Source organism: Haplochromis burtoni, unplaced genomic scaffold (genome assembly GCF_018398535.1).
Source record: "Haplochromis burtoni strain Fernald_Lab_line unplaced genomic scaffold, NCSU_Asbu1 Contig_86, whole genome shotgun sequence".
NCBI lineage: Eukaryota > Metazoa > Chordata > Actinopteri > Cichliformes > Cichlidae > Haplochromis > Haplochromis burtoni.
Window position 1 is genome coordinate 236,352 of NW_024582447.1, and position 27,551 is coordinate 263,902.

At 40.6% G+C, this 27,551-nt stretch overlaps 2 protein-coding genes across 6 annotated transcripts; one reads left to right on the forward strand and one right to left on the reverse strand.

Annotated features, from left to right (window-relative positions):
• LOC102296065 (snake venom 5'-nucleotidase) lies at positions 1 to 8,346 on the forward strand. Its single transcript, XM_005925724.3, has 9 exons — positions 1 to 398; positions 581 to 800; positions 1,082 to 1,270; positions 1,451 to 1,648; positions 3,265 to 3,419; positions 3,611 to 3,719; positions 3,821 to 3,970; positions 4,642 to 4,842; positions 6,888 to 8,346. The coding sequence occupies exons 1-9, from the start codon at positions 21 to 23 to the stop codon at positions 7,043 to 7,045; spliced, it is 1,758 nt and encodes a 585-aa protein (XP_005925786.1). The 5' UTR covers positions 1 to 20; the 3' UTR covers positions 7,046 to 8,346.
• Positions 7,435 to 27,503, reverse strand: LOC102296387 (sorting nexin-14). Of its 5 annotated transcripts, none has more exons than XM_005925726.3 (31): positions 26,496 to 27,503; positions 26,140 to 26,310; positions 25,914 to 26,034; positions 25,645 to 25,718; positions 25,201 to 25,279; positions 25,059 to 25,102; positions 24,886 to 24,973; positions 24,719 to 24,803; positions 24,483 to 24,639; positions 24,278 to 24,353; positions 24,015 to 24,059; positions 23,082 to 23,162; positions 22,736 to 22,850; positions 22,390 to 22,545; positions 22,146 to 22,270; positions 21,477 to 21,535; positions 21,024 to 21,050; positions 20,119 to 20,265; positions 19,325 to 19,457; positions 18,170 to 18,356; positions 17,953 to 18,036; positions 17,571 to 17,671; positions 15,837 to 15,948; positions 15,583 to 15,623; positions 15,318 to 15,437; positions 13,091 to 13,214; positions 11,273 to 11,437; positions 10,467 to 10,562; positions 10,247 to 10,338; positions 9,865 to 9,921; positions 7,435 to 8,724 (listed from the first exon to the last, which is right to left on the reverse strand). In XM_005925726.3, the coding sequence occupies exons 2-31, from the start codon at positions 26,274 to 26,276 to the stop codon at positions 8,686 to 8,688; spliced, it is 2,967 nt and encodes a 988-aa protein (XP_005925788.1). In that variant the 5' UTR covers positions 26,277 to 26,310; positions 26,496 to 27,503; the 3' UTR covers positions 7,435 to 8,685. The 5 variants fall into 5 exon arrangements, with proteins under 5 accessions (XP_005925788.1, XP_005925787.1, XP_005925789.1 ...); XM_005925725.3 differs by having other exon boundaries at positions 7,435 to 8,727; XM_005925727.3 differs by lacking the exon at positions 21,024 to 21,050 and having other exon boundaries at positions 7,435 to 8,727.
• Positions 27,504 to 27,551: the final 48 nt, after the last annotated feature.

A 27,551-nucleotide genomic window follows, 5' to 3' on the forward strand; every position in this document is an offset into this window, starting at 1 on the left:
CTAAGCCGACGCCTCCTTCAATGTGCTATACATTCTTGGTCACAAATGCGGTTTTTACGCACGGAGACATCATGGGTTTGCGCGCTCTCTTGACCTCGCTCTGCCTCGTTTTAAACTGCTGGAGCGGAGCGTCGACCTTCGAGCTGACAATACTCCACACCAATGACAACCATGCACGAATCGAGGAGACCGGCAAGGACTCGGGAAAGTGTCGAGCAGAGCGTCCCTGCTTCGCTGGTGTGGCCAGGAGGTTCACGAAAGTGACCGAGATCAGAAAAAAAGAGACGAACGTGGTGTTTCTGGATGCTGGAGACCAATTCCAAGGGACTGTCTGGTTCAACTACTATAAAGGCGCTGAAGCCGCACACTTTATGAACAAACTTGGTTATGATGTTATGGCAAGTATTCTTTTAATTTCTATGTCGTTTGGAAACTTTTTGTGTGTTAAAGTGGTTCAAGTTTGTATTTTTCGAAGATAAGTTTCTTTAAAAAGTCAATTATGTGTTCATTTTTAAATTTTAGTAAATCATTATATTTAATGAGTTAATAAAGTAGTTGAAGTTCTTTTTTTGTCACATAGGCTTTTGGAAATCACGAGTTTGACAATGGAGTGGAGGGTCTCATTCAACCCTTTCTCCAGAATATAAATTTCTCTGTGGTCAGTGCAAATATTAAACCCGACCAAACCCTGGCAGAGCTTCATAAATACTACAGTCCCTACAAAGTTATCAGTGTGGGCTCAGAGAAAGTGGCTGTGGTTGGCTATACCTCAGCAGAGACGCCATTCTTATCCAGGCCAGGTAAATCTGTTCCAATGATGTCCCGCCCAATGCCCATGCTTTGTTTTTCCAGTTCGTGGATGAAGCTGGATCACAATCAGGATAATTTCACTCAAATAAAACTCTCTTTCTTTATAAAGCGTCGCTGATTGTTGGTGTTTTCAGCTACATTACCAGATGTCTTGCCTTGTAATAACAACTTTCAAATTGTTATCCAGTATTTAGACGTTTTATTCACCAGTGTTTTGAAATGTGCACTGCTTGCTTGCACCCATCCGTCCCCTATTTCCTGTGCGTGTTAGGCAAACATCTCAAGTTCAAAGATGAGGTGGAGTCACTTCAAGCTCAAGTAAATAAGCTGGAAAGTCTGGGCTATAATAAAATCATTGCCCTGGGACACTCTGGTTTTGTTGTGGATCAAGACATAGCGAGACGCGTGAGAGGGGTGGATGTTGTTGTTGGAGGGCATACCAACACGTTCCTCTACACAGGTATCTCTATCCTGTTCTATTGTTATTTATTATAGTGTTTATCCAGCTGTCTCCAGACACAAAAACTGCATTTCACACATGCAACAAACCAATTTAAAGGAATGGCATGCTTCTAACCTCACTATAACAGAAAGAAAGAACCACTTAGGCTACAAACCACAACATTTTCTTTCTCTGCAGGAACGCCCCCATCTTCCGAAGTGCCAGCTGGCCCATATCCTTTTATAGTAAAATCCAACCATGGAAGAGATGTGCCAGTGGTCCAGGCTTACGCCTTTGGGAAATATCTTGGACACTTAAAAGTGACTTTTGATGATGCTGGCAATGTCATCAAAGCCGTTGGAAATCCCATCCTAATGGACAGCAGCATACCTCAAGGTAGACTAAAATATCAGATTACACTGTACACATGCTACTGTTTGAAAAGTCGAAACCATTCACTGAACCAAATAAGATTTTATCATGTTAAAATTTCTCAGTGTTCCTGGAAGTGTATTAAGGATTTGGGAAATGAGGCAAAGGTTTTATCTCTGTGAACACAAAAGAAATTGGATGTAATCAGATGAGACTAAATTACTCTGAAAGAGAGAGAAAACTTTTTTAAAAGCTGGGTAAGCTCTTTAGTAAGCATTCCTGCTCCTCACGCAGAACATGAACTTTAGTGATCATTTCTTATCTCATATTTGTTTACATTACCAGGTAACTTGTTATTACTGGATTTTGATGCACACACCCATCCTTGAGTGGTGGAAAATGTTTGCACATACTTACAGCAAAGTGGGGCAAAATTGCATTGTCCAAGACTCATCACAATATCAACAAATCTTCAGTGTTAAATTCCTTTGCTGACAGTTGAACATCCAGTGGTACATAGAGGTAAAAACTGCTTTAGCTCATTTGTCTCAGTATGAAAAGAATAACAAAAACACAACACAGGACTCAGGCTCTCCCATCACATCCATTTTCTAGTAAAAGTTTACATGTGCTCACACAAATAAGAACTTTAACATTACTTACCTTTTTGAAAGATACTTCTTGTTGTTTAATGAAGTGTATTATACTCATTAAATTAAACTAGTTAGCACCTTATATCTTATGTAATCTATGAATATATGTTGCAGCCACTTTCTTGGGTACAACTGCTCACTAACACAAATATCTAATCATCCAATGACTTGTTTTGTTTTTGTTTTGTTTTTTTGCCTGTCCTGTTTGGTTCTTCAGCCGTCAGAATTGATGTCTGAAGGCCAACAAAGATACCCAATGGATTTACTTTACCAAGTGGATCATCACTTGCCGTATTGGTCCATTTGATCGACTTTTGTTGTTATTATTTATTTTATTTTATTTTATTTTCAGCTGTTACAAACAGGACAGACATACCTAGGGGATAGGAAAGGGAGAAAGAAAGATGAAGGAGAAGAAAAACAGGGGAAGAGAGACAGTGAGAAAGGTCACTTAAAAAGAAATGCAAATCTGTGCATTTTGACATGTAGACATGGTTAAGATGACCTGCTGAAGTTCTAAGTGAGCACCAGAGTGAAAAAGAAATGTGATTTAAGTGACGTTGAATGTGGGTTGGTTGGCACATGGACTCGGCTGACTATTATAGAAAATGCTGATGTATTGGGATTTTCCCACCTAAGCTTCCTTTCCCGTACAGCCAGGCTTACAGAGACAGTAACAGTAACAATCACCACTTGTTACAACCAAGATCTGCAGGACATGTTGAACGTTGAAGCAGATGGCTACAGCAGCAATATGTCATTCAATATGACATTGTAACTATGATTTGCAATCTCATATTGAAAAAGTGGAGTTGTTCCTTGCTTTACAAATGCAATGTTACCATATTTGTGTAAATTCTTCATTAGAGCTCCAGGATTATCTATTTGCTCTCAGGGATTTACTCAAAATCCAATAATCTAGACTTTTTTTCTCCAACAGTCACGATCTGTGTTTTTTTTCTTCTTCTTTGTTTTGTTTTGTTTCAGATGCGGAGATCCTTGCTGATGTTAATAAGTGGAAAACAGACTTGGCTCAATACTCGACTAAGTATGTGGGCCAAACCTTAGTCTACCTCAACGGGTCATTTGAAGAGTGCCGATTTCGGGAGTGTAACCTGGGAAACCTAATCTGTGATGCCATGGTAAAAGTTACAGGCATTTTTCACTTAGTTAACATGAGTTAAGTGTGAATTAGTGGTTATAAAAGGACTGCGTGAGTTTTAAGGAAGGTGATTGATCATAACAGATATTTATGATGATAAAAGGTGACGACAAACAGCCAGAAGCAAAGAGAATTTCTCTGTCATATAATACGTCTCTTTTGCATTTACAGGTGTATCACAATATGAGGCATTCAACTGGGGAGCAGTGGAATCATGTAAGCTTGTGTATGCTGAATAGTGGGGGCATACGGACAGCGATAGACGAACGCTACAGAAATGGTAGATTTTTTTTTTCCTTTGTGCAGAATTGCCGAGTTCTTAATTCACCTTGAAGTGTTTTGTAATCTGCTGTTATTTACCTTTATATGTTGTCCTTTTAGGTTCCATAACAATGGAGGAGATCCTCACCGTGTTACCATTTGGAGGAACCTGTGACTTGGTCCAAATAAAAGGCTCAACAATAAAAAAGGCATTTGAACACTCCGTTCACAGATATGGAAGAAAGACTGGAGAATTTCTTCAGGTCTCAGGTCTGTGCTCCTCTGCTAACACAGAATAGTTTAATAATCTTTTATAACAAAGGGTTAGAAGTACATTTCTAACATGTGCTTACAAAAGTTGCACTGAAAGCATTGCTCAGCTGCAGGTGTGCCTAGTTTTGTAACAGGACATTAAATAGCATGTTATATGAATCAGTTCCTAAAGTAACCGTAATGCACATGTGTATTTAGTGCAGTGTGAAAACAATAATCAGTGGCTTTATGAGGTAGTTGAGGTAGTGTTTGTTGTCTCATCTTAGTAGACAACCCGCTGTCTCCAGCCTTACACTAAACATAAAATGCTGTTGATGTTCTCCCAAAAGTATTTTAATTTGTGTTTTACTAATTCTAAGTAAACAGGACTGTGGCGGGGTGTGGTTCGTGGTGCGGCTGCGGGGTGAGGCTGAGCTCAGTCAGCTCATCACGCCTCCCCTGCATGAAAGAAGAATGAACTGGGTCCTGACGTTGTTGTTGTTGTTGTTGTTTTGTACATGTGGCTGGAAAGCTGCAGCCGAGAGTTGTAGAGAACAACAAGTGGTAAAAAAGAGAGTGAAACGTGTGAAGAATGTGGTCGAGTTTGTCATTGCATCGCATGCCACAAGGACACACTAGACTCTTTATATAAATGTAAACACTATGCCATTTTTCCCTTAAATTTCCAGGCATTCATGTGAAGTACGACCTCTCCAAGCCAGTGAACCAGCGTGTAGCATCGCTGTCATTGCTCTGCACAGAGTGCCGCGTGCCCAAGTATGAACCATTAGACCCACAGAAGACATACACCGTGGTCATGCCTTCATACATGGTGGGTGGAGGCGATAACTTTACAATGATTAAGAGGGAGTTACTGAAACATAATTCAGGTGGGTGGCAGACTCTTGTTCTAAATTTATAAGCAGTTTACCTCAGGCACTTAAAAGGACCTTTACTGCATCCAGCACCAGCATCCTCTTAGTCAAAAATCACACTGACCTCATTAAAAAATGACATTTTCAATTCAAAAGGTCAAAGGTCAACCTCACACTAACATCCCTAACATCATAATCAACTCGTAGCAAAGTACCTGGCAGCTGTGAGATCCCTCTACAGTTCCCCTTTCCTTGTTTTGCATAAAGCACAAGTTTTTCTATTTTGGAAAATGAATTACATCTTTTTGTCACGAAACCTTCGTTACTCATCTTGGTTACCGGATACACGTCTTTGGCAAATCGAATGCAAACGTGTTAGTTTCAGTGCACCTTTGTGAGCTGGATGGATACGCTTACACGCCCTATGGGCTCGCTTTAATGTTCGATGTTGGAAAAGTCACGTTAGCAACTGTTCTGTTGTTTTTCCCTCGCCTTTGTGCATCCATCAAACTGCAGATAATGGTATTTCCACGCAATTGACATAACCGCACTCTTTGCATACATTTTGTTCTTATCGTGAAGCCAAAGTATTTTGGAAAAAAAACACAATCAAAGGATATCTGCATATCTTTATTTTAACATAGTTGTTGTTTCTTTGCATTGCATTGGAGGAGCGTGCATTTTAAATATCACTTTTGTGTAACTGTGGGAAGCAAAGATTGCAATTGAGTTTAAAACTGATGCACGAATAATGATTATTTGTGCATATTTGTGCATCACATTTGTTTTGAGACTATCACTTGTGATACTAAATTTGGGTACTGATATTTTATATCCTCTTCGCTGCCAGACTGAATACTTGTGTGTTTGAAGCATCCAAGTTTAGACTTCTTCTTTGAAGGTGTTTCTGCTGCTGTGGTCCACTCCATACTTACACTCCCTTTAGAAATACATATAATCTAAATATATAAATAGAACAAAAGAGCTCATTTAGCAATCACTCCAAGACTTGGCAGACTGTTATAAAGGTTTGCAAACTTTAATGTTTCATAGTCATTTGTCCCTTGCTTTTTTTCTCCCTGGTGGAATGCAACCTGAGTCATGACCATTAATGTTTTTTTTAAATAAAACATCACAGGAAGGAGCTAGACAGTGCTTTTCATGAATTAACTGGATTGTCTAAAGTGAAATTCTAACATCCTGTCCATGTTAAAATGGATGAATTCATCTGATAATGCCTAAAGTGAGAAACATTTTACGAGCGGACACTGAGAATTAACTGTGGCGCACTTGTCTGTGAAACGCATGGAAATGGGGAAAAACAACATATGGACCACACATGGAAACACAGCCATATAACATCTGCTCTCAAGAGTTTATTCTGTGACTCAAAGTCCTGCAGTTGTTTTTAAACTTGACAACACACGTTGCAGTAAAATATCTCTGTAGTGGTATAGTGGAAAAGTTTTTGTTATCCTCAAGGCCGCACTAAAGAAGAAAAGAATAGCAGGATGTGGCTTGTGACATTTTCATTTCCAGCATTTCTTTAAGGGTTTTTGGCACTCTGGCACAGTTTATCGAAATGCTGAAACAACCATTGGACAGTTTTGCCGTAGCGCTTTGTATTAACACTTATGATTCTAAGCCTGAAAAGCTGATGATCTGCTGAGGGACATAGAAATCCATTGTTTTTGAGGATGGTTGAAGAACTCATATTAACTGTGGCAAACTTTCACACAGAGGTTGGATTTTTTTTTGTTTTGTTTTTTAACTTTTTTCCCCACCCATTATTCAGAGACAGAAATGAACAATAAATCAAAGCCCGCTGTACCTGTAAACTCTTTAGTTCTCGATCTTTACTCTTGGGATTCTCTCCAGCAGGGATGTTTAAATCGTTTAAATATGTTTCTGCAGTTTTCTTTAAATTTTACAAAAATCGCTCTTGAAATCGAGAATCGAGCATCATGAAGATGTTATTTATGTATTTTAATGATGTAATATTGATTCATTTAATGCCACTTTGAGATTTAAAAAAAAAAAAAATTTGCCTTTTCTTGCAGGTGACTTGGACATTACCGTTTTTTCCAAGTACATCTCCGACATGAAGCGCGTGTTCCCTGCAGTAGAAGGCCGCATCACTTTCAGGAACTCTGCTGTCATTGCTTCATACAGTATTGGCTTGTTGCTGCTGAGTCTGTGTCTGTCTGTGACACTTTGATTGGCTTTTTACACTCTGGTAAACTGTGATAAATTGAAAAGCTCCAGGACTTGGTTAACTGTCTTTTCAGCTCGCTGCCCTCAAAGCTAACTAGAAGACAACAGGATTACAGGTTCAGCCTCGGGGTAGCCAGCATCCAGGTTGAAACTTATTATAACCCACAACGATTCAGCAACCCCCCAAAAAAGCATGAGCGACAGTCTTGTTTACTCAAACCGACACACAAATGTACCAAAAGAAACAACCTAAATATAAAAAGCAAAGTTATATTGATTGATGGAGCTTACTGATTGAAAGACGAGGGAGTGTATGAAGCTTGGTCAATTTTCTGAATGAGATTATTTTACAAAATAACAGTGGATAGTAAAAAGCACACAAAGCAACAACTATTCCAAATGATTTTCTTTAATTACCATTATTCAAATGCCTGAAAAACTGTGGTCAGGCAGAATGCACGTCATCTTTAAAAAGAATGATGTTTTCATCGGGTTACAAACATGAATGCATTACTGTGTAGAAACTGTGAGGACTTGTAAACAAGCCAGTTATTTGTTGTCATGAGGACCTGTTTGATCTGCATATATGCAAAGCTGAAAGATTCATCTGCACTGAGTTCGTGAATTTGTCAGTACATCTAAAATTCATATTTACAAAAGTGCTTTTAAAATTCTAAGGATTTTTTTCCTACTTTTATTTTTACACATTGAAAATACCAAAAGAAAATCTATTATTCATTGTGCATTCTGTTCATCTTGTAGTCATTCCAACATAAACTTAACTTTAGTGGGCAAATGATTGTGCTCTTTAATGAAATATTAGTATAGTGATATGTATTTGCTTGCTATGATTACTCCTTTATTAGCAGTCAGCTATTAAGCTTGTAATATTTTACATTTCTCTCAATCAAATGCCATCTTCAAACTGACTGATTAGACATAAACCCAGCCTCAGGTTAGTGCATTCCTAGTGTTCTTCTTAAGCCCAGATAAATGAGCTGGGCTACATCAGGATGGGTATCCCATCTAAAAACTGTGCCAATTTAAATCCACTGTTTGGACCACTTGGAAAATGCAGCTGACAGTGCCTTTGCCTTCCCTCCTTATTCCTTTCCACAAGTCTTGTCTCCCTATTCCTCCTGTCTGTCCTTTGTGATTATCTGCCCACCCCGGTGCCTGCTTATCCCCTATCTGTTGGTCTGCTGCTCATTATTCATACTTCTGGTTTCCCTCAAGTGTAGGTTTTGGATTTTGTGTACTATGGATTTTTCCTTAGCCCAATAAAGGCTTTCCTTTTGCTGTTTATTTCCCTGCCTTGGTCATTTGTGTCCTCTCCACCTCCACCACACCTGACAAAACTGTTAAATCACTGTCTTTTACTGTTAGCTTCTACTGCTAATAATAATACAAAGAAGAAATTGTCAGTTAAATTCTGACTTTTTATTTAGTATATACTTCATGTATGTATTTATTTTACAAATTAATGACAGATGCACCAGGAGAAACCATCTGCCTTTCCTCCTGTTGTGGGAGCAGGTATCCAGATACAGTTACTGTACATGTCAGTTATGAAGGTCTATGCGTTGGATTTAGTCTAGTGTCAGATGAGCTCGGGTATGCCAAGCATGTTGGCTCATGTTTATTTTACATCCATGGAGCCATCACAGACGTCTCCTTCTGCACCTGCTGAGAACACAAGAATGCAGGGTTAACTCAGAAGCAGATGTGTGTTGCTGTGGTTTGGTGTTTGATTTAAAGACAATGTGAAAAAGCTTTGATTGTGTACAATCACATTTCCATAAAGTTGGGACACTGGGAAGAATAAAAATGGAATGCAGTCACATAAAGCACACCTAATTAAATATAGAAAAACAATTTTAAAAAAAATAAGTGTTTATTATGGCTTCTTCTTTGCCTGATAACATGTGATTTCTGGAAGTGTTCCTGAGCACATGCTGTGATTTGCATGACAGATTCTTTCCTGTTTTTAAAGCATTGCCACCTGAGGGTCCAAAGATGCTATATTGATTTTCAGCATTGTCCCTTGCACACAGAGATTTTTCCCAATTCCCTGATCTGTTGATGATATTATGTACTGTAGATGATGAGATGTTTAAACCCTTCAAAGTTTTATATTGAGGAACATGATTCTGATATTATTCAACAATTTGTAGGGGCAGTGTTTTGCAGACTGGTGAAATTCCGTCTTCTAAATGCTCTTTTTATGCCCAATGGTCTTGCCAAATAACCTCATTAGTTGCTAAATTTTCCTCCAGCTGTTCCTTTCTAGTACCTCTTACGTTTCAAGCCTTTTGTTGCCCTCTAACCTCTGCTCTAACCTAAATGCATCCAATTAAACCATTTGATATATATATATATTCAAAAGCAGAAGAACAGAAATAAATCCAGATATGGGGATAGGGGTAAAACAAATTCAACATCAGAATTATGCTCATAATTTTTGAGATTTTGGTGCGACAGCTAATCTTCACTCCAATTGCAGAAGCATTACTGTACGACTATCCAGGTAAAGGACTTTGGCATACTTATTAACGAGTGATATGTGTGTATTTCTCTACTAAAAATGCAGTTATATAATCTTATATTCATTTAACATTGAACATCATCATGCAGTCTCATTCATTCACTTATGCAACGATTAACAATGATATTGCTGATAGTTATTGACTGCATGTTTTTTCATTTTTCTGTTTATTTTTTGGTATTTGGGATTTTTTGGGTGTCAGGATATATTCACTCTCCATTCTGCGGAGGATAAGAGCCTATAGATGGGTGGGTGAACAAAAATGAATATGTGTTTACCTTGTTTAGCTCTGGAAAAAGTTCCTGAATGACGATGTCCAGCAGCACATATGTCAGCTGAGGAAGGCAAAGCAAAAAAGGTAGGGACAAGATGAGAAGCATTAAGGTCAGTCGTGTTTAAATAAAGATGGAAACACGACCAATATGCAGAACGGCAGAGGAAACTGTGTTTCAGCAAACTGCATGTTACATTGCGTACCTATTATAAGGTGCGAATGTTACATTCAGAGGTACCCCAAGTCAATTTCATTCATATACCCATCTGTCATATACTAGCACAGCTTTTTTTTCATGTCCTATCACGTTTCCTATCAGCGAAGTGCAAACATTCTGAGAAAGCACCGAGTGTGTCCTCGCTGTTTGCGCGTGTCTGTCCTTGTACCTGTTTGTTGAGCACTGGCTGCTGTAGTCCATCAAAGAGGAGACGCACTCCTTCATACTTGGCCTCTTCTCCGATACATTTCCCCAGAAAGTCTGAAGATAAATCAAGGACAAGCCCCCAGGCGGCAATTTAAAACTCACCACTTGTCTTGTAGGTTTAGATGCCGACTACAAGTGGTCCATAAATTACAAAAGGCGACTTGGAAGAACTAAATAAATACCTGGAATATAGCTCATCATCTCCTCGAACGTCTTCTTTGCTCTCCTCTGCTTGTCTTGGGCGGGGCGAGGCGGGCTGCTTTCACAGAAAACTGAGTCTATGAGGGCAAAGATTCACTGCATGATTTCACCTCTGTTAGATTGTATTGTTTATTGTCATTTATGCTTAGAAATATTTAACCATATATGCTTAGAGGTGTATAATCGATTGTGTAGTGATAGGATGTGTGATCCTTAATAGTCTGCAAAGGCTTTGTGTGCATTCCAGAGTGTTCTGGCATTCACACCCACATTCTGGGAGCATGGGAGAGGGCATACCTTCTCTTATTGTTTTATGGCAGGATAAACGTATCTATATCTGTTTTAGTCTACGTGCCTTTTGTTTAGATGAACTGCTGGACTTCCAGACCAGCCGGTTTAGGGAAGTCATTTATGGGGTCACACTCTGACCCCACACACACACACACACACCACACAGGCAAGGTACTCTTTGTTTGTATGTAGACGTCATATGTTAATGAACTTATGTATATTCATGTAACCTCAATAAAAGAGCAGTGTTACGGGAGAGCGGACGAGAGCAACTGGGGTCAAGCGAAGGAACGGCGTTTGTCCGGTTCTCTCCCGTGCACGAGAAACATGAAGAACTTTGCCTACTCGTGTCTTGCTTTGCTGTGTAGTTATATTGTCTTCAACGTTCCAGCGAATAGGTTTAAGCTACAAACCTATCAACCTCACTTAGTTTGTTTGTTTAAAGTTCGAGATTCTCACAAACACGCAGACTCTCTTCGGTTCCTTGGCCGTGTACCTCTAAGCAGGGTGATGAGCGAGACTAGCCGGTGCTCCTGGACCACTTGGTTGAGTTTGTACTGAAGATAATAATCTGTGTAGGCCTCCAGTGTGTTCTTGAACAGGATCCTGCCACCCATTAGCAGGTGGTGCAACCAATCAGGGACACGAAAGACGACTCTGCCTAAAAATCAAGAAGAAGAGAGAGAGCACTGATCACCTACATGACCTATCTTTTTAATATACACCAGTCAGGTACAGCATTATGACCATCTGTCTGATATTGTGTTGCTCGCAGCCCTCAAACAATCAAAGCATAGACGCTCGTACCAACAAGTCCTATAAGCTGCGAGGTGAAGCCTCCATGGACTGGAGCACATCCCACAGATGCTCAACTGGACTTACATCTGGGGAATTTAGAGGCCAATTCATCACCTCAAACTTCCTGTTGTGCTTCTCAAATCATTCCTATACATTTTTCACAGCCGTCAGGGAATACAGTTTCCACACATGTCAAAGTAATATCCACAGCAATGGCAGGACCCAAGGTCTCTCAGCAGAACACTGCCCAAAGCACCACACTGCTTCTGCGAGTTTATACTTGCCTTCTTGCCATAGTGCATCCTGGTGTCCGGTGTTCCCCAGAGAAGCTTCACACATACACGTGATGTGACAGAAAATGTAATTCGTCAGACCACGCCGTCTTCTTCTTACTCCATGGTCCAGTTCTGATCCTCACATGCCCATTGTTGGCACTTTCAGCACTGTACAGGGGTCATCATGGGCTCCCTGACTGGTCTGCAGCTATGCAGATGCATACACAACAAACTGCAAATACTCTGCGTGTTCTTACACGTTTCTGTCACAACCAGCAGTAACTGTTTCTGCAATTCCAGCTACAGTAGTTCATCTTCGCTCCCCATCAATGAGCCAATGAGCCATGACCCTGTTGCTGACTCACCACTGTTCCTTCCTTCACTGCTTTTGATAAGTATTGACCGATTCAGACCAGGAACACACCACGAGCTGCAGTTTTGGAGATGCTCCGACCCAGCTGTCTAGCCATCACATTCTGGCCCTTGTCAAACTTTCTCAAATCCTTACGCTTGCCCATTTTTCCTGCTTCTAACACATCGACTTCCAGGACAAAATGTTCACTCACTGTAATTGACGTCACCTGTCAGTGGTCATCGTTATGCCCTATCAGCGTAAACTGTGTGTTTTACAATCTCTCTTTCCTCATCCCCTATTTGCCGACCTTATGGTTTCTCATTTGGTGTAAACTTAACACTGTGGACATTTTTCAATTATTTGGCCTAATATTTCTTTTTTAGCAGCATGCACTTTCAGCCATATGTTTCATGGTTCTAGCGTCTGTCAGCTACACAGACCAAGACGGATGAAAGAATAAGACAAGCGGTGGAAATGGGCTTCCTCTGAAGGAAGCGAGGAGAGATAAGAAGAGGAGCTCAGTCATTCAAGAGGGAGTCAGAGTAGAGACGCTGCTTCTCTGCATCAAATGGAAGTAGTTGAGGTGGATATTGTGTCTCTCAGCTGGTTTGGAAATGTCCCTGTGCCTTCAGGGAGACGCCGAGAGAGGGTATCTCTGCTGTGGCACAACCCAGAAGTGGTTTCACAGCAGATCCACAAATGGCACATGTGGAGTATTTCACTTTAGTATTTTACCTTGCAAAACAAGTCCTTTCTGAAACACTTTCCAACAACATTTCAACCCGGTACAAATCTATCCACATTCTATGTTTAAGCCTGGAAAGGAAACATCATAAATTGTGTCTGCAGAACAGACTGCAAAAAAAACAACCAAACCTCTACTTACCAACATACATCAAGTAGTCATAGACCCCTTCAATGGTGATCATTTCCATGAAGTAGTTCTGATTGTGTCTCTTCTCTGTCATCTCTGATCGGTTGGCATTGTTTTTGAAGAGGTCATTGAAGAGCTGGGGGTGAGACACTTGCGTCAGATTTTAAGACTGAAGCTCTTTCAAACACCCACTGTCTCTATCTGAGAGCATTTCCAGTTATGAGTGACTCACAAAACTCTGGCAAAGTAAATATGTAACGTCCCTATTCTTTTAGGAATATATTCAGATTTTATGTTAAGTTAAGTGGACGTGTTTGTTTAAGCACCACTTGCAAAAAGCTGTTATGATCTCATCAGTTCAGCCACTGGCAAGTTCTCAGATTAAATGCCCGAGGCCTTTCTTGGCAATGTCAGACCTCATTTAAATTTTGTGAAGTGCCACTTCACAAAATTTGTTGCAAAAATAGCGCATGTGCTGATGTTTTATTCTATTGTGTCTGTAATACTAGAATCACCATTGGCTGATTTTAATCCCATTAAACTTCCTTTTAATTCAAGTCAGAGGAATCTAATAAACACTAGAGGAAACAAAATATCAGCATAAACAGTTCCATCAATAGTCGATACAAATCACTGTCTTTGCTTTAAAAGCTTTATTTAGGGGATTATTTAATCCCCTGCTCAATTTGTAAGTTTGCTCACAGAGAGAATATCAGACCAATAAATAACTTCGTACTTCGTAGAAACCCTTGTTGGCAAGTACAGGGGTAAGAAGTTGCTTGTAGTTGGCACCAGGTTTGCACACATCTCAGGAGGGACTTTGGCCCACTCATCTTTACAGAAATTCTAAATCCTTCACTTTTATTGGCTGCTGCTTGGCAACTCAAAGCTTCAGCTCCCTCTATGGATTTTCTATAAGACTAAAGTCTACAGACCAGCTAAGCCACTCCATGACCCTAATGTGCTTCTTCTTTAGCCACTCTTTTGCCGCCTTGATGGTATGTCTTGGGTCACTGTGTTGCTAGAAGATGACGACGACCCATCTTCAGTGTTCAGGTTGCGGGAAGCAGGTTCTTGTCCAAGCGTGGCCACGTTCATTGGACTCTCAGTGCGGTGAAGACATCCTGTACCCTTAGCAGGAAAACAGCCCCAAAGTATAATGTTTACACTCCATGCTTGACTGTGGGGAATATGGTGGAGGCTTTAGGTCACACTCAGCGTTTCTCTTCCTCCAAACACAGCAGTTTAAGTTGATGCCAAAGAGCTTGATTTTGGTTTCATCTTCCAACAGCACTTTCTCCCGACACTCTTCTGAATCATTTTAATGTTCACTGGAAACTTAAGACAGGCTTGTAACTTCTTGAGTGGGGGGACCTTGCAAGAACTACAAGATTTCAATCCATTACGGCGTAGTGTGTTACCAATGTTGTTTTTGTTGACTGTGGTCCCTACTGCCTTCACTAACAAGCTCCTCCCATGTAGGTTGGGACTGATCTACCATCACTCTCATGATCCTCACATCATGAGGCAAGATCTTTCATGGAGCTCCAGACCGAGGGTGATTGATGGTCTTTTTATTTTTATTCTGAACAATCGCACCGGCAGTTGCCACTTCCTTCCACCAAGCTTCCTGCTGATGGTCTTGTAGCTCATTTCAGCCTTATGCAAGTTGACAATCTTGTCCTTGACATCCTTTGACAGCCTTTTTATGTCTTGCCCATTGTGATGGAAATCCATTCGGTTGGCATTTGTGCTTTATATACATAAGTTGAGATCAGAAGTCTCGACCATTGATTTTAATCTGTGTGCCACAAGAGCAGGCAGCCAATCTCTGGGAGGCAAAATTCTGTTTAGGTTGTAGGGGATCAAATACTTTCTCCACTCAACGACATGCAAATCAGTTCATAACTGTTATGCAATATGTTTTTTTCTGGATTTTTGATCAATTTTCTGTCTTGCTCCATTAAAAAGAAATTACCATAATAATTAGAGACTGATTTGTTTCTTTGTAAGTGAGCAAACTCACCAATTCAGCAGAGGCTCTAATAATCTAATTATTTCCCCACTGTATATCTGTAAAGCTCAGCTGCCTTGTGGACTTTTGACCAGACAGTTGTAACAGGAACAATTAATTGCAACTGAGCCTTAGGGAGGACTCTAGCAGTACTCAGGATTCTCCTCAGGCTACTCTTTTAAACAATGCAGACAGTCAAAAAGCTATAAAGCCTCACTTGCCAACCTTTTTGTCATTCTCTGAGGTGGGACTCAGGATAGTGAGCTCAGGTCGGCTGGGTTTGGGTTTGGGAGATTCACAGGAATTGAAGAAGGACTGGATGAAAGGTTCCAGGTGCTGCCCTTTCTGCCATAAAAAAAAGCACACGTGCAAAATGTATATTGGGTAGTTTCAAAAACACAAAGCTGACATTTAAAAACATCTGTATTGTGAAAGATGAGACACAAAGCACATCCTACATATTGTGTCCCAGAATAAATGCATTTCTCACCTCTTTTATCAGTTTGCTCGGGACCGACTTAATGATTTTCCCTGTGAAAAATAAAAAACCTTATCTCAGTGATGTATGCTTCTGTCACGTTGTGCCTCTTTTCCAGACACATCTCTTCTCATCCAACCCAAGGTCAGCCTGATCAAACATTTCCACAGGCTGTTTAAACATCATCTATTTTGCACATTTGTTTAAACAAAGCGTCTGTCACATTCTCTGCAGCCAGGTCAGAGAGAATGTGCCTCATACTGTACCGAGGTTCACGTCAGGTAACATCTTGTCCAGGAACTGAGACTCCATGCTATGAGGAGACAGGAAGTCGGCCAGTAGCTGGCTGTTGCTCAGCTCTGGGTGCTGCAGGAGTTTCTGCAAAGTAAACAGATAATGAAAACACACATTTGTTCTGTAGCTGAAAATCAATCACAGGACTGCAGATTTATTGTGTATGATCAAATGTAAGCAGATACAAGTGCTTTACTCGTTTTTAGAACAAAGCAGACTGTGGATTTTCAAGGGCTTTATGTGGGTTTTTCTGCTTATAAAGCCTCCCAACCAAGTTTGGATTAGTGCTTACTACTTTCCACAGAACATTGCAACTTTTTAAATTAATTCCCAAGCTTTCAAAGCAGCCTCTTGGTGTGCCTTGAAAAAACTTATTTCAAGGTAAGTAATCCATCACAGTGAAAACTTTTACTGCTTTTTCTGTTGTCTCTTGTGATTCTGTACTGATGGTCCTCCAGGTGGGGACCATTTAAAAATCTTTCCTTGCCGAGTTTTGTCATTTTTCTCTATAAATGTTCAACAGTTAAGACTCAAATTTTATTCCTTGAAGTGTTTAAGGACCTTGGCAGCAACTGCAGAGACTGAATTGTGTTTTATTCAGTTTTTTCCTCTGTGTTTTTGAAAAGCTGCTCTTAGAATCACCAAATGAAGCAACGACAAAGATATTTTTCTCTCTTTACAAGAAGTGACTCAACCACTGACTAAGACTGATTAAGATGACTTTAAATGTTTCTTTTTTTCTGAAACCTAATTTGAAGTATTCCTGATAAACACATACGCACAGAAAACTACACCCAAAAACCTTTCAACAATGTGTGTGTGTGTGCGTACGTATTTCAAGCTAATTTGTTCGTAACCTTCTCACCAACCGCCTCCCCTCAAAGTCATTTTCTTAGTTTTTATTATTTAGTTATTTGAAGACGTTTTCACAGTACAAACCATGATTCAGCAACTTTTAGAATCACCTCTAGCAGCAATAAGTTGAAGTAAACATTTTCTGTATTTTTTTTTATTTATTTGAGGTTCGTTTTAAAATTACACTTGATGCCCCCAGGTTATATTCATCAATTTTACTATAATATATTTACTCCAAACATCTTATATTAGGAGAATATTCTTTTAATTAATACTAGAAAGTCATCAGGTTCCAATATATATTTTGCAGAAAATGCATAAACTAAATGCATAGTGCTAAATGTCAGGTTTTGCTATTAAAATTAACAATAGGATGCACATTTTTGTATATTATGTTTATGATTATTAGGGTTGGGTACATGTAGACATAAATATATACATACACTACAATCATCATAGTACGATTATATAAAGAAATTATATAGCAAAATGTTAAAAGTGTAGCTACACAGTAATTACTTAAAGCATGAAACTTTTAAAAGTGATTATTGTAGCTGATCAAAACCTGTTATATTGCCTAGGTACAGTATATATTACACCTATCTAAATGCTACCTCATTAAAAAAGCATTTGCATTTCAACATCAGAGATGGTCACACTTGCATGATCCTTTCATCAAGTGCATTTGATTGGACTATTATTAGCATCATAATTTCTATGGAAGCAGTAAGGCTGTACTCAATGTTTCACAGCACTTCATGGAGTCCTTTGAAAACTTTCTTTTTCACATGACTGAGTATCGTGCCTAGTGCAATTCAGAAGAAAAGGCCAAGAGAAGCGCAGATATCTACCTGAAGATATTCCTGAAATTCCTCCCTCTTCGATGTCAGAAATTCGTAATTCTTGGGACCAATTATTCTCTTTGAGGGCAGCTGCGCATCTGGAAATGAGCCTGCAAATGGTGTAAGATTTCACAAAGACGAGTGTTAAAAATATGTGTCTCTCTTTAACTGGAACATAACAGCCGTGTAGTTTCCAAGTCCCCAAATAAGGCAACAGGGCCATTAAATGTTCTTCGCTTCTAAAATGTAAGTTTACTTGGAAGTAATAATCTGGGATTTTTCTGTGGAGTCGACGACGTCATTTTCATGGGAAAATTCCTTCCTGATGGCCTTGAATGAAAAACAGAGCAGTGCACAGGTGCTCTAAATTAGCATTATGTAGAAAACCTACCATGAAACTCGGTGAGCTTTGACTCTAGGACATAGAACTCCAAATATCTCCTGTACACAGACCAGTGCTCAGTCTCATGTCCGACTGCAGAGAGTAAAACAACAAGGTTTAATTAATGACCCCAAACCAAAACAGCTCGTCACACTAGTTAATGGTTACCTAATAGTATTACAGATTATTTACAAGTACGTTTTAATGAAGGTCCGCACAGCCTCACCTGCCTTCCGGTCATTGCGCTCTACATCAATACAAAACACTGGAATGCGCTCCCTCTTTATGTCGTCATCGTAGAAATCAATGTACGGGATTGTGATGTTCCAGGCTGAGAGGTTTCGCGGGGTGCTCGGGGTGGAGGCCGCCTCCATAGGGGGGTCATCTTCCAGCACCATCATGGCTTCCTCCACCTTGAATAGAAGGAAGTGAGAGTGGTTGAGGTCAAGGCTTTGCAGAGTACACGATAGATGAACAACACGACCACTTTTATGCTGCAAAACACACAAAGGTAGAGGCCTGACTTTAATTTCTTGGACTTCTTTTGTTCTTTGTGTATGGGTTCTTTTTACCTTAACCATATAATCTACTCCTATCAAAATTACTATTAAATTGAACAGCAAATGTGAAGATCAGGGACAACTAAACAAAAAAAAGGTGACTGAGACCTGACCACAAGTAAGGGAAGTGCAACGTATACACAGGATATCCCTTTACAATAAATGCCGAACAAGGAATTAACAGAGTGAAGACAGTAAAGTGCTGTAACAGACTGTGTTTGAAGTCACATCAATATAAATTTACAAAAGCTCTTAAACTAGCGGATTTTCATTCATCTGACACTCTTTTTTTTTTAATTTCTTTCATTTAAGGTGGATATTTAGTCATTTTCGCAGGTCATCTTTGTGGTTTCACAGGGAAACTCTTGCTCTTTAAAGTCAACACTATCTACTGTAAAACAGGCAAATTCATGGACTCCACCTCAGAAAACGCCAGAACCCAAACGTTGGATTTAAATATTGGAAAAATAGACAGATATTTTATTATGCCTGAAGAAATCAGCAAAAAACACGCTTTGTCAAACTCGGCAGAGTCTGCAAATTGCACTGAAAACCTTGAAGATTTGTCCATAAGGTAGAATTAATAGACTCTGTGGCTTTGTTTTCTTTACTCACCAGCGCCCCCATGTGGGAATCACTTCAGGAGACCCTCAATATGACTTGAAGACTCTGTTTGCAGTTACTTCTAATAAATTTGACACGCTGCTTTAAATTTGACATGCAGTTTAACCCTAAAAAGCAACTATCACCACGTGAGCATTATTTTATACACTATCATCATCTTATAATGAATGTTTAGGACACTTTTAGATGTGCCTTACCATATCATCCTCCCCCTCTACCAGCCCATAGGATGGCAGCATGGCTCCTTCCATCGTTGTGCTCTTGAACACTCCTTTGATCTTACTGCCAATGCGGCTAATCCCAAAGGACTCGCCCCTCTTAGACGTACTCCTGCAGTTCAAACAAGGAGGCTATTAAACACGGAGCAAAGGAGGAGATGCGCTTGGCTTCAGCAAAGCGCATGCAGCTTCAGAAAGGTGACAGAGCAGGGACTGTAGGGAAGAAGAAGCAGCTTACTCTGTATCATGGGAGGTAAAAGCTAATCTAGCCAAACCAATGAGAACGTTTAACTTCACAGTCAACAATAATCAACACAATAAAATGCCTGCGTTACTGGTAAAGCGCTGCAGAGCCACAAAAAACACACACACACACACACAACAAAGCACTGAGCAGTGATGAACAGATGTGAAGCTTGGAGGGGATATTTTCAGGGTGTAAAAAATGCTGATGATGATCAGTTACCTGACAACCGATAAAAAGCACACAACATCACAGTTGCTCTGTGTGAGTGCCGGTTTGCTCACGTAAAATAAAAATCACCACATGACGCACAGAGATACGCCTACTACACAAGAAGCCGAGCACAGAAAAAGTGGCTGCGGTGTCAAAAACAAGACTGGAGGAAACAAAACGACAAATTAAAACAGGATCCCGTGCATAGACCCCACCATGCAGGCGTCCGGCTGGGACTGGGGTCACATGGGTGTGAAACTGGATAGCATGACATCACACTGAGCGACCTGTGACAGACAGATGGACCCTGACTTACTTGGGTGATGAGTGGCGGTGGGATAGCGAGCCATATGGGAAGTTTGTGAACGTGGACTGGGCATGGAGGGAGTTACAAGATGCAGGTGAAGAGCTGCCAGAGGCGGTGAACAGTGAGGACGGGGACTCGGGGCTCCAGTCCCAGGAGCTATAAGCAGAACAGGGTCACATCCCCACGGGCAAGAGGAGGGAGCGGATCGTGGATCATACCAGGGCAGGCAGTATGGTGGTCACAGAATCAGAGTGGACATACGGTCACAGACACAGGCACGATGGTGGAAATACACAGATGGGCGTAATGGGCAGACAAACGGGCAGAGGTGGAGAAGGTTTCTTAATCGCAGGTATGGAGGGAGGTTAGCCTCGACACTGGTCACATGTGGGCTGCGAAAGCAATTATACGCTATCCCAGCTATCATTTTGAGTGGCGCAATTTATGCTGCTTTGGAAACTGCCTTTATAACAAGTTTGCTTTCAGGTGTTGGAAATGAAACAGAAAATGAGTTTTCCTTCATTTTAATTCTCTCATTTTGGATATAATGCTTTTATTAGCTTTATCTGCTCATAGGCTTACTGGTGACACATGCTATGATTAGCTCATAAAGGTCAGTTTACTCAGTGTTCTCTCTTTTTGCAGCTACAGCACACTCACCAAATAAAACATGTATTTAGGGGTGAAATGAGATGAGTGCTAAAAGATTATATATCATTATCGTAGTATCAGCTAGTGCTTATGAAACTGAAGCCCTCCTTGACGGCTCGGGGCCAGGCAGGGCACAGTGATTCTGTTAAAAAAAAAAGGCAGCACATCTTTAATCTTAAGTATGAAGTGTCTTTTGGAATCTTGCGTGCAGCACTACTCAGCCAGCCACTGTTCTGATCAGCACACTGACGACTTGTACTCACCGAATGTCATCCAAACTGACGCTATTTCTGGAACAATATGCACAAGGAGTTAGTGGCTGGGCCGCGTGGCCACGTACACACCACACCCCGCGATAGAAAACATGACAGTCGATCCATGGCTTCAGCTCAGTTACAGCTATACTGCAGTGGTCTAATATAACTTGCATTACAAGAAAATGGGTTGCTTCTATACAGCTTAGTTACAGTTATGTTTATGTGTGACGCAGCTGGCTCATAGCATATCCAGGGACAGGGATTTATGTACGTTTAATAGGGAAACCAGGAAAACTGGACGTGGAAGAAAACACAGAAATTTACTGTGTGTCTAAAATCTTAGTTAACAGTGAATTTGTGTTTGCGCTGTTTTCTGTTTCTATATTTTCTGAAAGTCCACCTGTGCATCATTATGCTAAACTTTTATGCTGTTACACACAAACATAAAGTGAAACCTACCTGCTCATTTTGGAATTTCTGGCAGGGGACTCGGCCCCTCTGAGAAGCTGCCGAAAGTACTGTGGAAAAAAGGTCACGGGAATCAAACAACACATATGGAAAATCTGGTACAGTATGCAAGCTAAACTCAAGGAACATGCCATATCTATTGACCTCTTAATGCCTAAACAATAATAACCACTGATGCCCAGTTTATTTGGGAGCAAGAACAGGGGTGGCAACTAAGTAGAAAATAACCTCGCATTGTTATCCAGAAACTATTCACACAGGGCTATGGCCTGCTCTGAACAATGGCTGAGCTCTGGTCCACCCAGCTGAATTCAATGAAATTGCTTCTGAGGGGTGAAATTCAGCTTGGCAGTTTGGCATAATGCCAGCGCCGGCTCATTGGCCGGTTGCGCGTCTGATATTGATGACAGGGCCGATAGCGGTTGGTAGCTGGGGGGATGGAAAAATGGGTCTGAGTCAACAAATTCCAGTTGAGTTTGAGTTTAAGCATTTTACAGATATAGTTTTGGTACATCTGAGACAATAAAAATACTAAATTTAAGGAATGATCATTCAGTCTCAACTTAAAGACCCATAATTTAGACAGGAAAATGCTTAAATCTGGAAATCAAGCTGGGTGACAATAGGCTTAGTGGTTTCTATTGAGGTGTGGGCGCTAACCTCATCGCTGTGGCAGAACATGGGGGTGAAAACATTCTCCAGAAGAGAGAGGACGTGCTCGTAGGCTTCAAACAAGCACCTCATGGTCTGCAGTTTCACCACCTCCCCATAAGGACCCTCAGCAACTAGGACGTTCAACAAAAACACACAAGCGAGTTAGCATACTACACAGCATGCATACTCATTAAGGCACACCTAGGATGTTTAAGATACTTTAACTTCAATAATGACTCCTGTCACATACTGTTGCGTATTTCTTCCACTATAAAGGGGTCAAAGCGGATTTTGTCAACACTCTCGTCCAAGCAATAGGTCTCGTAGATCTTCTTCACTTCCTTATGAAGCATCATCTTCTCTGAATCCAACAGCTCAGGGCACAGAATCCTGTCGTTGAACTCCTCTGAGAAGTTAAGAGAGTCAGACATCAATACGTCACAGTGATAGGTTAACTCTGCCACCCATGAGTGGTAATTTTTCCTGATAATTTCAGATGGGGTGATGAAAAGCTGTTGACTGACAGAACTGAGTAATTAAGGTAACAACAACGATTAACAACTACTAACAATTTAGAGAAAAAACTGAATACTTGCCAACTGCGAGACAGAATTGGAGGACATGGACAGCGCCTTCTTGCTTTAGGAAGTTCATAAAGCGAAAGAGAAGGTCTTGCTGTTCTCGAATTTCCTTCAACTCCAGCTTTAGCACCTGATACAAAGGCAGGAAAAAATGGATTACCGGTAATATACTCTATAAAGCATTGCCTGCTATATTCCTCCTGCTTCTATTAGGCTTACGCTGTCCCATATACCAGCTACACATTGTCACTAGGTTTTTGCTTAATGCCAGATGGCTTTTGTTTCAAAGACGGCTTGCAGTTGAATTTTTGTAGGTTTTTAATGAATTACTTCACTCTCCTAGATGAAAGCAAACACTTACTGAGGGCTTTTTGCTGCGAGTATCGGAGTACTTTTGTAGGAAAGGAACCAGTGTTGAAGTGGGCTCTGTGGCTTCTTCAGGCTGGAGTGAACAAGTCGGGAAAAATTAAATACACGTTTAAAATTCACAGAAGATACACTCACCCTTCATTCTGTTAGGTATGCCTATGCCAGTTCGGAAGAAGAATCAGAACGGAGAAGAAAGGAGATTTAAGTGGATTTCTATGTGGCATGGTTGCTAGTGCTAATACAGGCTGGGCTGAGTATTTCAGAAACTGCTGATCTACTGGGATTTACTCCACACATCCATCTCAAGAAAATGGTCTGGAAAAGAGAAAATATCCCATGAGCAGCAGTTCTCTACATGAAAATGCCTTGTGGACGTCACAGGTCAGAAGACAGTGGCCAGACTTCTGGCTGCTTTGAGCAGACAGGATAGGAGGGCGACAGTAACTCAAATAACCACTCATTATAACCAGGGTATCCAAAACAGCATCTCTGAATGCACAACATGTTGAACACTGAATCAGATGGGCTACAGCAACAGAGGACCACACAAAGATTCACCAAAATTGGACAACAGGAGATACAAAAGACATTATCTGGTCTGAGTCTGAATTTCTGCTGCGACACTTAAAGGGAAGGGTCAGAATTTAATGTAAAGAGCATGAAAGCATGGATGCATCCTGCCTTATACCAATAACTCAGACAGGTGGTGCTGGTGTAATGGTGTGGGGATATTTTCTTGACACACACTGAGTACTGCTGCTGACCATGTCCATCTTTAATAACCCAGCCAACAAATCTGCTTTATGCCACAAAAATTTGAGTTCAGAAAGCAAAAGATCGACCTGACTTGTTACTAGAAAGGTGAACCAAACAGAGTGACTGATGAGTGTAAATGACAGCCAGTTACAGTCCAGTATATACTTACAGGTGAGTTGTCAATGAATATCAAAATTAAATGATTCGCTGTGTCCTGAATTAAAAAAAAAACCACACAAAAAAGCAGTCAGTAAGTTTCAAACTCAAGTGTAGCGCTGTAAGTAATGTTTTGATTTGTCTTTTATTTGCATTCTCATAATACTGCACATTAGCACTGGTTAAAGGACTATAAAAGAAATATCCTGTTAGACTGGCAAAGACAAAGAGACGTTCAAGGGAAAAAACAGCTTTGGATTTCTATTCTACACTCACAGGATCAGCCAAGTAGTCCATCGAAGGAAGGAAGACAGAACCAGCCAAAACCTCTCTTATCAGGAGTGTAAGAGATCTGAGAGAATGACGAGATACAGAAGCAGGAAGTAAGAGAATGAAGCAATAAAGAATCATGCTGTTGTGACTTAATTGGGTAAATTTATGGTTGCAGTGCATGGGCTTTACTTCCAGAGCAGTCAGTTACCTGCAGTCTGTGGCCTTGGGCGGCAGGATGTAAGGGAACAGTATCTCAGTCAGCTTCCTGAGGTAGAGAAGTTCATCTCTGCGACTGCGAAGAGCCACGTGGAGATCAGGACCATATTCCTCCAGGGCAGCTTGTTGAAGATACTCTATGTTTTTTACTGAAAAGAAACCAAAAAACATTTTTTATGATAAAAGAAATAAAAAACAAACTGCTCTGTGTGATTATATCTGCCATACCCTTCTGCCTTGCTTTGCTAATAATTTCAATGTGCTTCATGGAAACTTTAAGGAGCTTTTTTGTGATGAGAGATGCCACATCCACCTAAGAGAGAGAGACAAGTTTATTTAAAAATGATGAAGACCAGTTTAAAAAGTTTTTTGTCTTTATAGAGTCTAAGTTTCACCTTCTGAGTCCGACGAACCAGCACGGCTGCAAAGAAACGCAAGGTCACTCTCAGCTCGTCGACAAACGCCTCGTCGTCTGTGATGTCTCTGAAAGGAAAAAGAAATCTGTCCCCTCACTTCACAGGACACAACACAGTTTGAACCTCGAAGGAAGGATACAAGAAACTCTTACCTATACCAAGGATATACAAAATTTTCCAGAACAAGCTCTAGAATCTAAAATAAAAACAATAGATTTTATTGTGCCATAATTTGATAGATTAATTTAATGTTTATTTAAGAATAATGACGTGTGTAACAAATATGTCTATTACCTCTGAGAGTGAGGCATCCACTTTAGAAGGAATTTTCAGGTCAAGCCATGGCTGATAGTTTTCCAGTAACAGAGTCGGTCTATAAATATGAACGAAATTTTTTTTTAAAAAGGAATGAAATAGAAAATATTCAGTATCATCAGCAGAGGAAGACAGAAGAATCCAGTCTGGCCACTAGATGGCATTGCTAAATCTCCCATGACCTAATAAGTAGGTAACTCATTGTTGTCAACCCAGTAATGAGGTTATATATATGTATATCATACGTAGTAACACAGTGATATGGACTTGATCACAGATAATCTGTAAACAACATCAGGCATTAAGCATTTATTATGCTAAATATATAACTGCTGCTGAAATAGTTATAAGGTTTCAATAAAACACAAGTCAGCTTCTGTCCAGTCTACGACCGTTGCACAACAGCATAACCACGTCACTCACCTGTGCCTTTTGCACTTGATTTTTCCACAAACAGCACAGCTGTGGCCCAGCGGAAACAGCTCCTGCTGGTACGACTACAAGATAAAGTCAACAGCAAAGATTATGAACTGCTGCTGCTTTTGTGCCTTTTTATTCATCATCATCAATGTATAAGTAAGCAATGGCATGCTTCCAACAAGTGATAGACATTACATATATTTCTATCAGTTGTGGCACTCAGAGTGTGGAGGCTGTATCCTCCTAATTTGTTCAGTTAAAGTCTAACAGACCTTGATTCTTGGTTTAATGGAGACTAAGATGTTAGGCAGCAGAGACTCAGGCCCCAGGGAGCAGTAGAAAGTGACGACTCCAGCCAGGAACGACCAAAACACCATTATAATGTGAATATATCTGTAGTAAAAAGGAGGTGTGAGGTATAAATGAATAAAAACATGGTATGCTATGAAGTGAAATTGAGTGGGCTGCAGGTTTGCCTATGTAGAGTGAACTAGTTACCTGTTCAAAAGCACAGTGGAGAGAAGCAGGACCAGCAGAAGGAAGCAGAACACTGGATATTGTCGACCAAGCTCTCTGAGCCGGTCCACCTTTACCCTGCGTCTTAATTTCTGCAGATAAGCCCGGATGCATCCCATCTTTGTCTGTCAACATCCAGCCTACTGCATATTACTGTAAATAAATAAAGGTCGCATTACGAAGTGGCTGCAGGCTACAAATAAATAAGGGCGTGTAGCAGGAAGCAAGAGCTCCTTACTCAAAGTTACAGTATTTTATTTTATTTTTTTAATCTATCTATTCCGCTTAACATACGTATCAGGTTGCACTGATTTTAACATATCGACTCAAGCACTTACTGTAAGTGTACGGCGGACGATATGGGCCATTTTTCACTGTAGTTCAGGCGCGACACCATAATGAATTTGCAAAAACAAAATAAATACATAAGCAGGTTGCCTGTGTGCAGGATGAGCGCAGAGAGCAGAGCCGCGCACAGCTGTGAGCCACAGCAGGATTAGTGGCAGTTACACAGCATCATTCGTGCGTGGACCGTCCTAAAACTCTGATAGGTTGCCGTTTTGGTTAATGGCCGCGGTCCTGTCACGGGCATAGCTGTCCATTGAGGAGCAGCAGCAGCGGCGGTGGTTGGTGCCTCGGTTGTCAGCGCTGGAGACGTGTGATGTCACCTCCGCTGCGCTCCCAGCAGCAGTAGCTGCTACTGGCTCCTGTAGTTTAGCTCTGAGGTAACGGACGTGTCCGCCACATATTCCCCTTGAAATGAAACCCACGCCAAGGTGCCCGGATCAAGGAGACGAGTCCCGGAGCGGAGTAGTGCTCACTGGAGCGGCCATTATTTATATTATTGTCACATTTAACGGACTCGAAGCGAAGCACCATTGATTTGTGTGTGTGGTAAACAGCTTACAGTCGTACTTTGATCGAAGAAACTGCACAAGGGACGATGGGAAAATTGCGTTTTTTAACGTGGACTTAAATTGGGTTAACCGGCAAATAGCCCTCCTACAGTAGCTCCATCACTCGCGATGACCTACTTTCAGTTAACTGACACAAAGGCGTTTAGAGCTTTTAACATCAGGCTGTAGATTACTGTAATAGTAACTATACTAACGCAGTATTGTTACTATTTGACGACTCAATGCAATAAATACCGTTTAATTTATTCAAAGGCACCAATACTGTGCATGTATGCCTGTCCTATGAATCTAATAATATAAGCCTTATAAATCATATACACTACTATACACACACAAAACATACATATATAAAGATGGGGAAAAAAATACACAAACTGTAGCATATTAGATCTTCTCTATTACACACTCCCACTGCGCTCGTCAACCCGTTTAGGAAAATATTTATTCGAAATCTTGCATTTTAACATGAAACTTTAA

Bases quoted from the DNA above. Each gene is read 5' to 3' on its own strand.
- LOC102296065 (XM_005925724.3), top strand. From the start codon at position 21: ATGTGCTATACATTCTTGGTCACAAATGCGGTTTTTACGCACGGAGAC. The intron at 801-1,081 runs GTAAATCTGTTC...TGTGCGTGTTAG, and splicing joins GCCATTCTTATCCAGGCCAG to GCAAACATCTCAAGTTCAAA. The intron at 1,649-3,264 runs GTAGACTAAAAT...GTTTTGTTTCAG, and splicing joins GGACAGCAGCATACCTCAAG to ATGCGGAGATCCTTGCTGAT.
- LOC102296387 (XM_005925725.3), bottom strand. From the start codon at position 26,276: ATGGGATGCATCCGGGCTTATCTGCAGAAATTAAGACGCAGGGTAAAG. The intron at 18,357-19,324 runs GTAAGGCACATC...CTTCTATTCAAG, and splicing joins TAGAGGGGGAGGATGATATG to GTGGAGGAAGCCATGATGGT. The intron at 11,438-13,090 runs GTAAGTAGAGGT...CTTGATTTTTAG, and splicing joins TGACTACTTGATGTATGTTG to GCAGAGTCGTCTTTCGTGTC.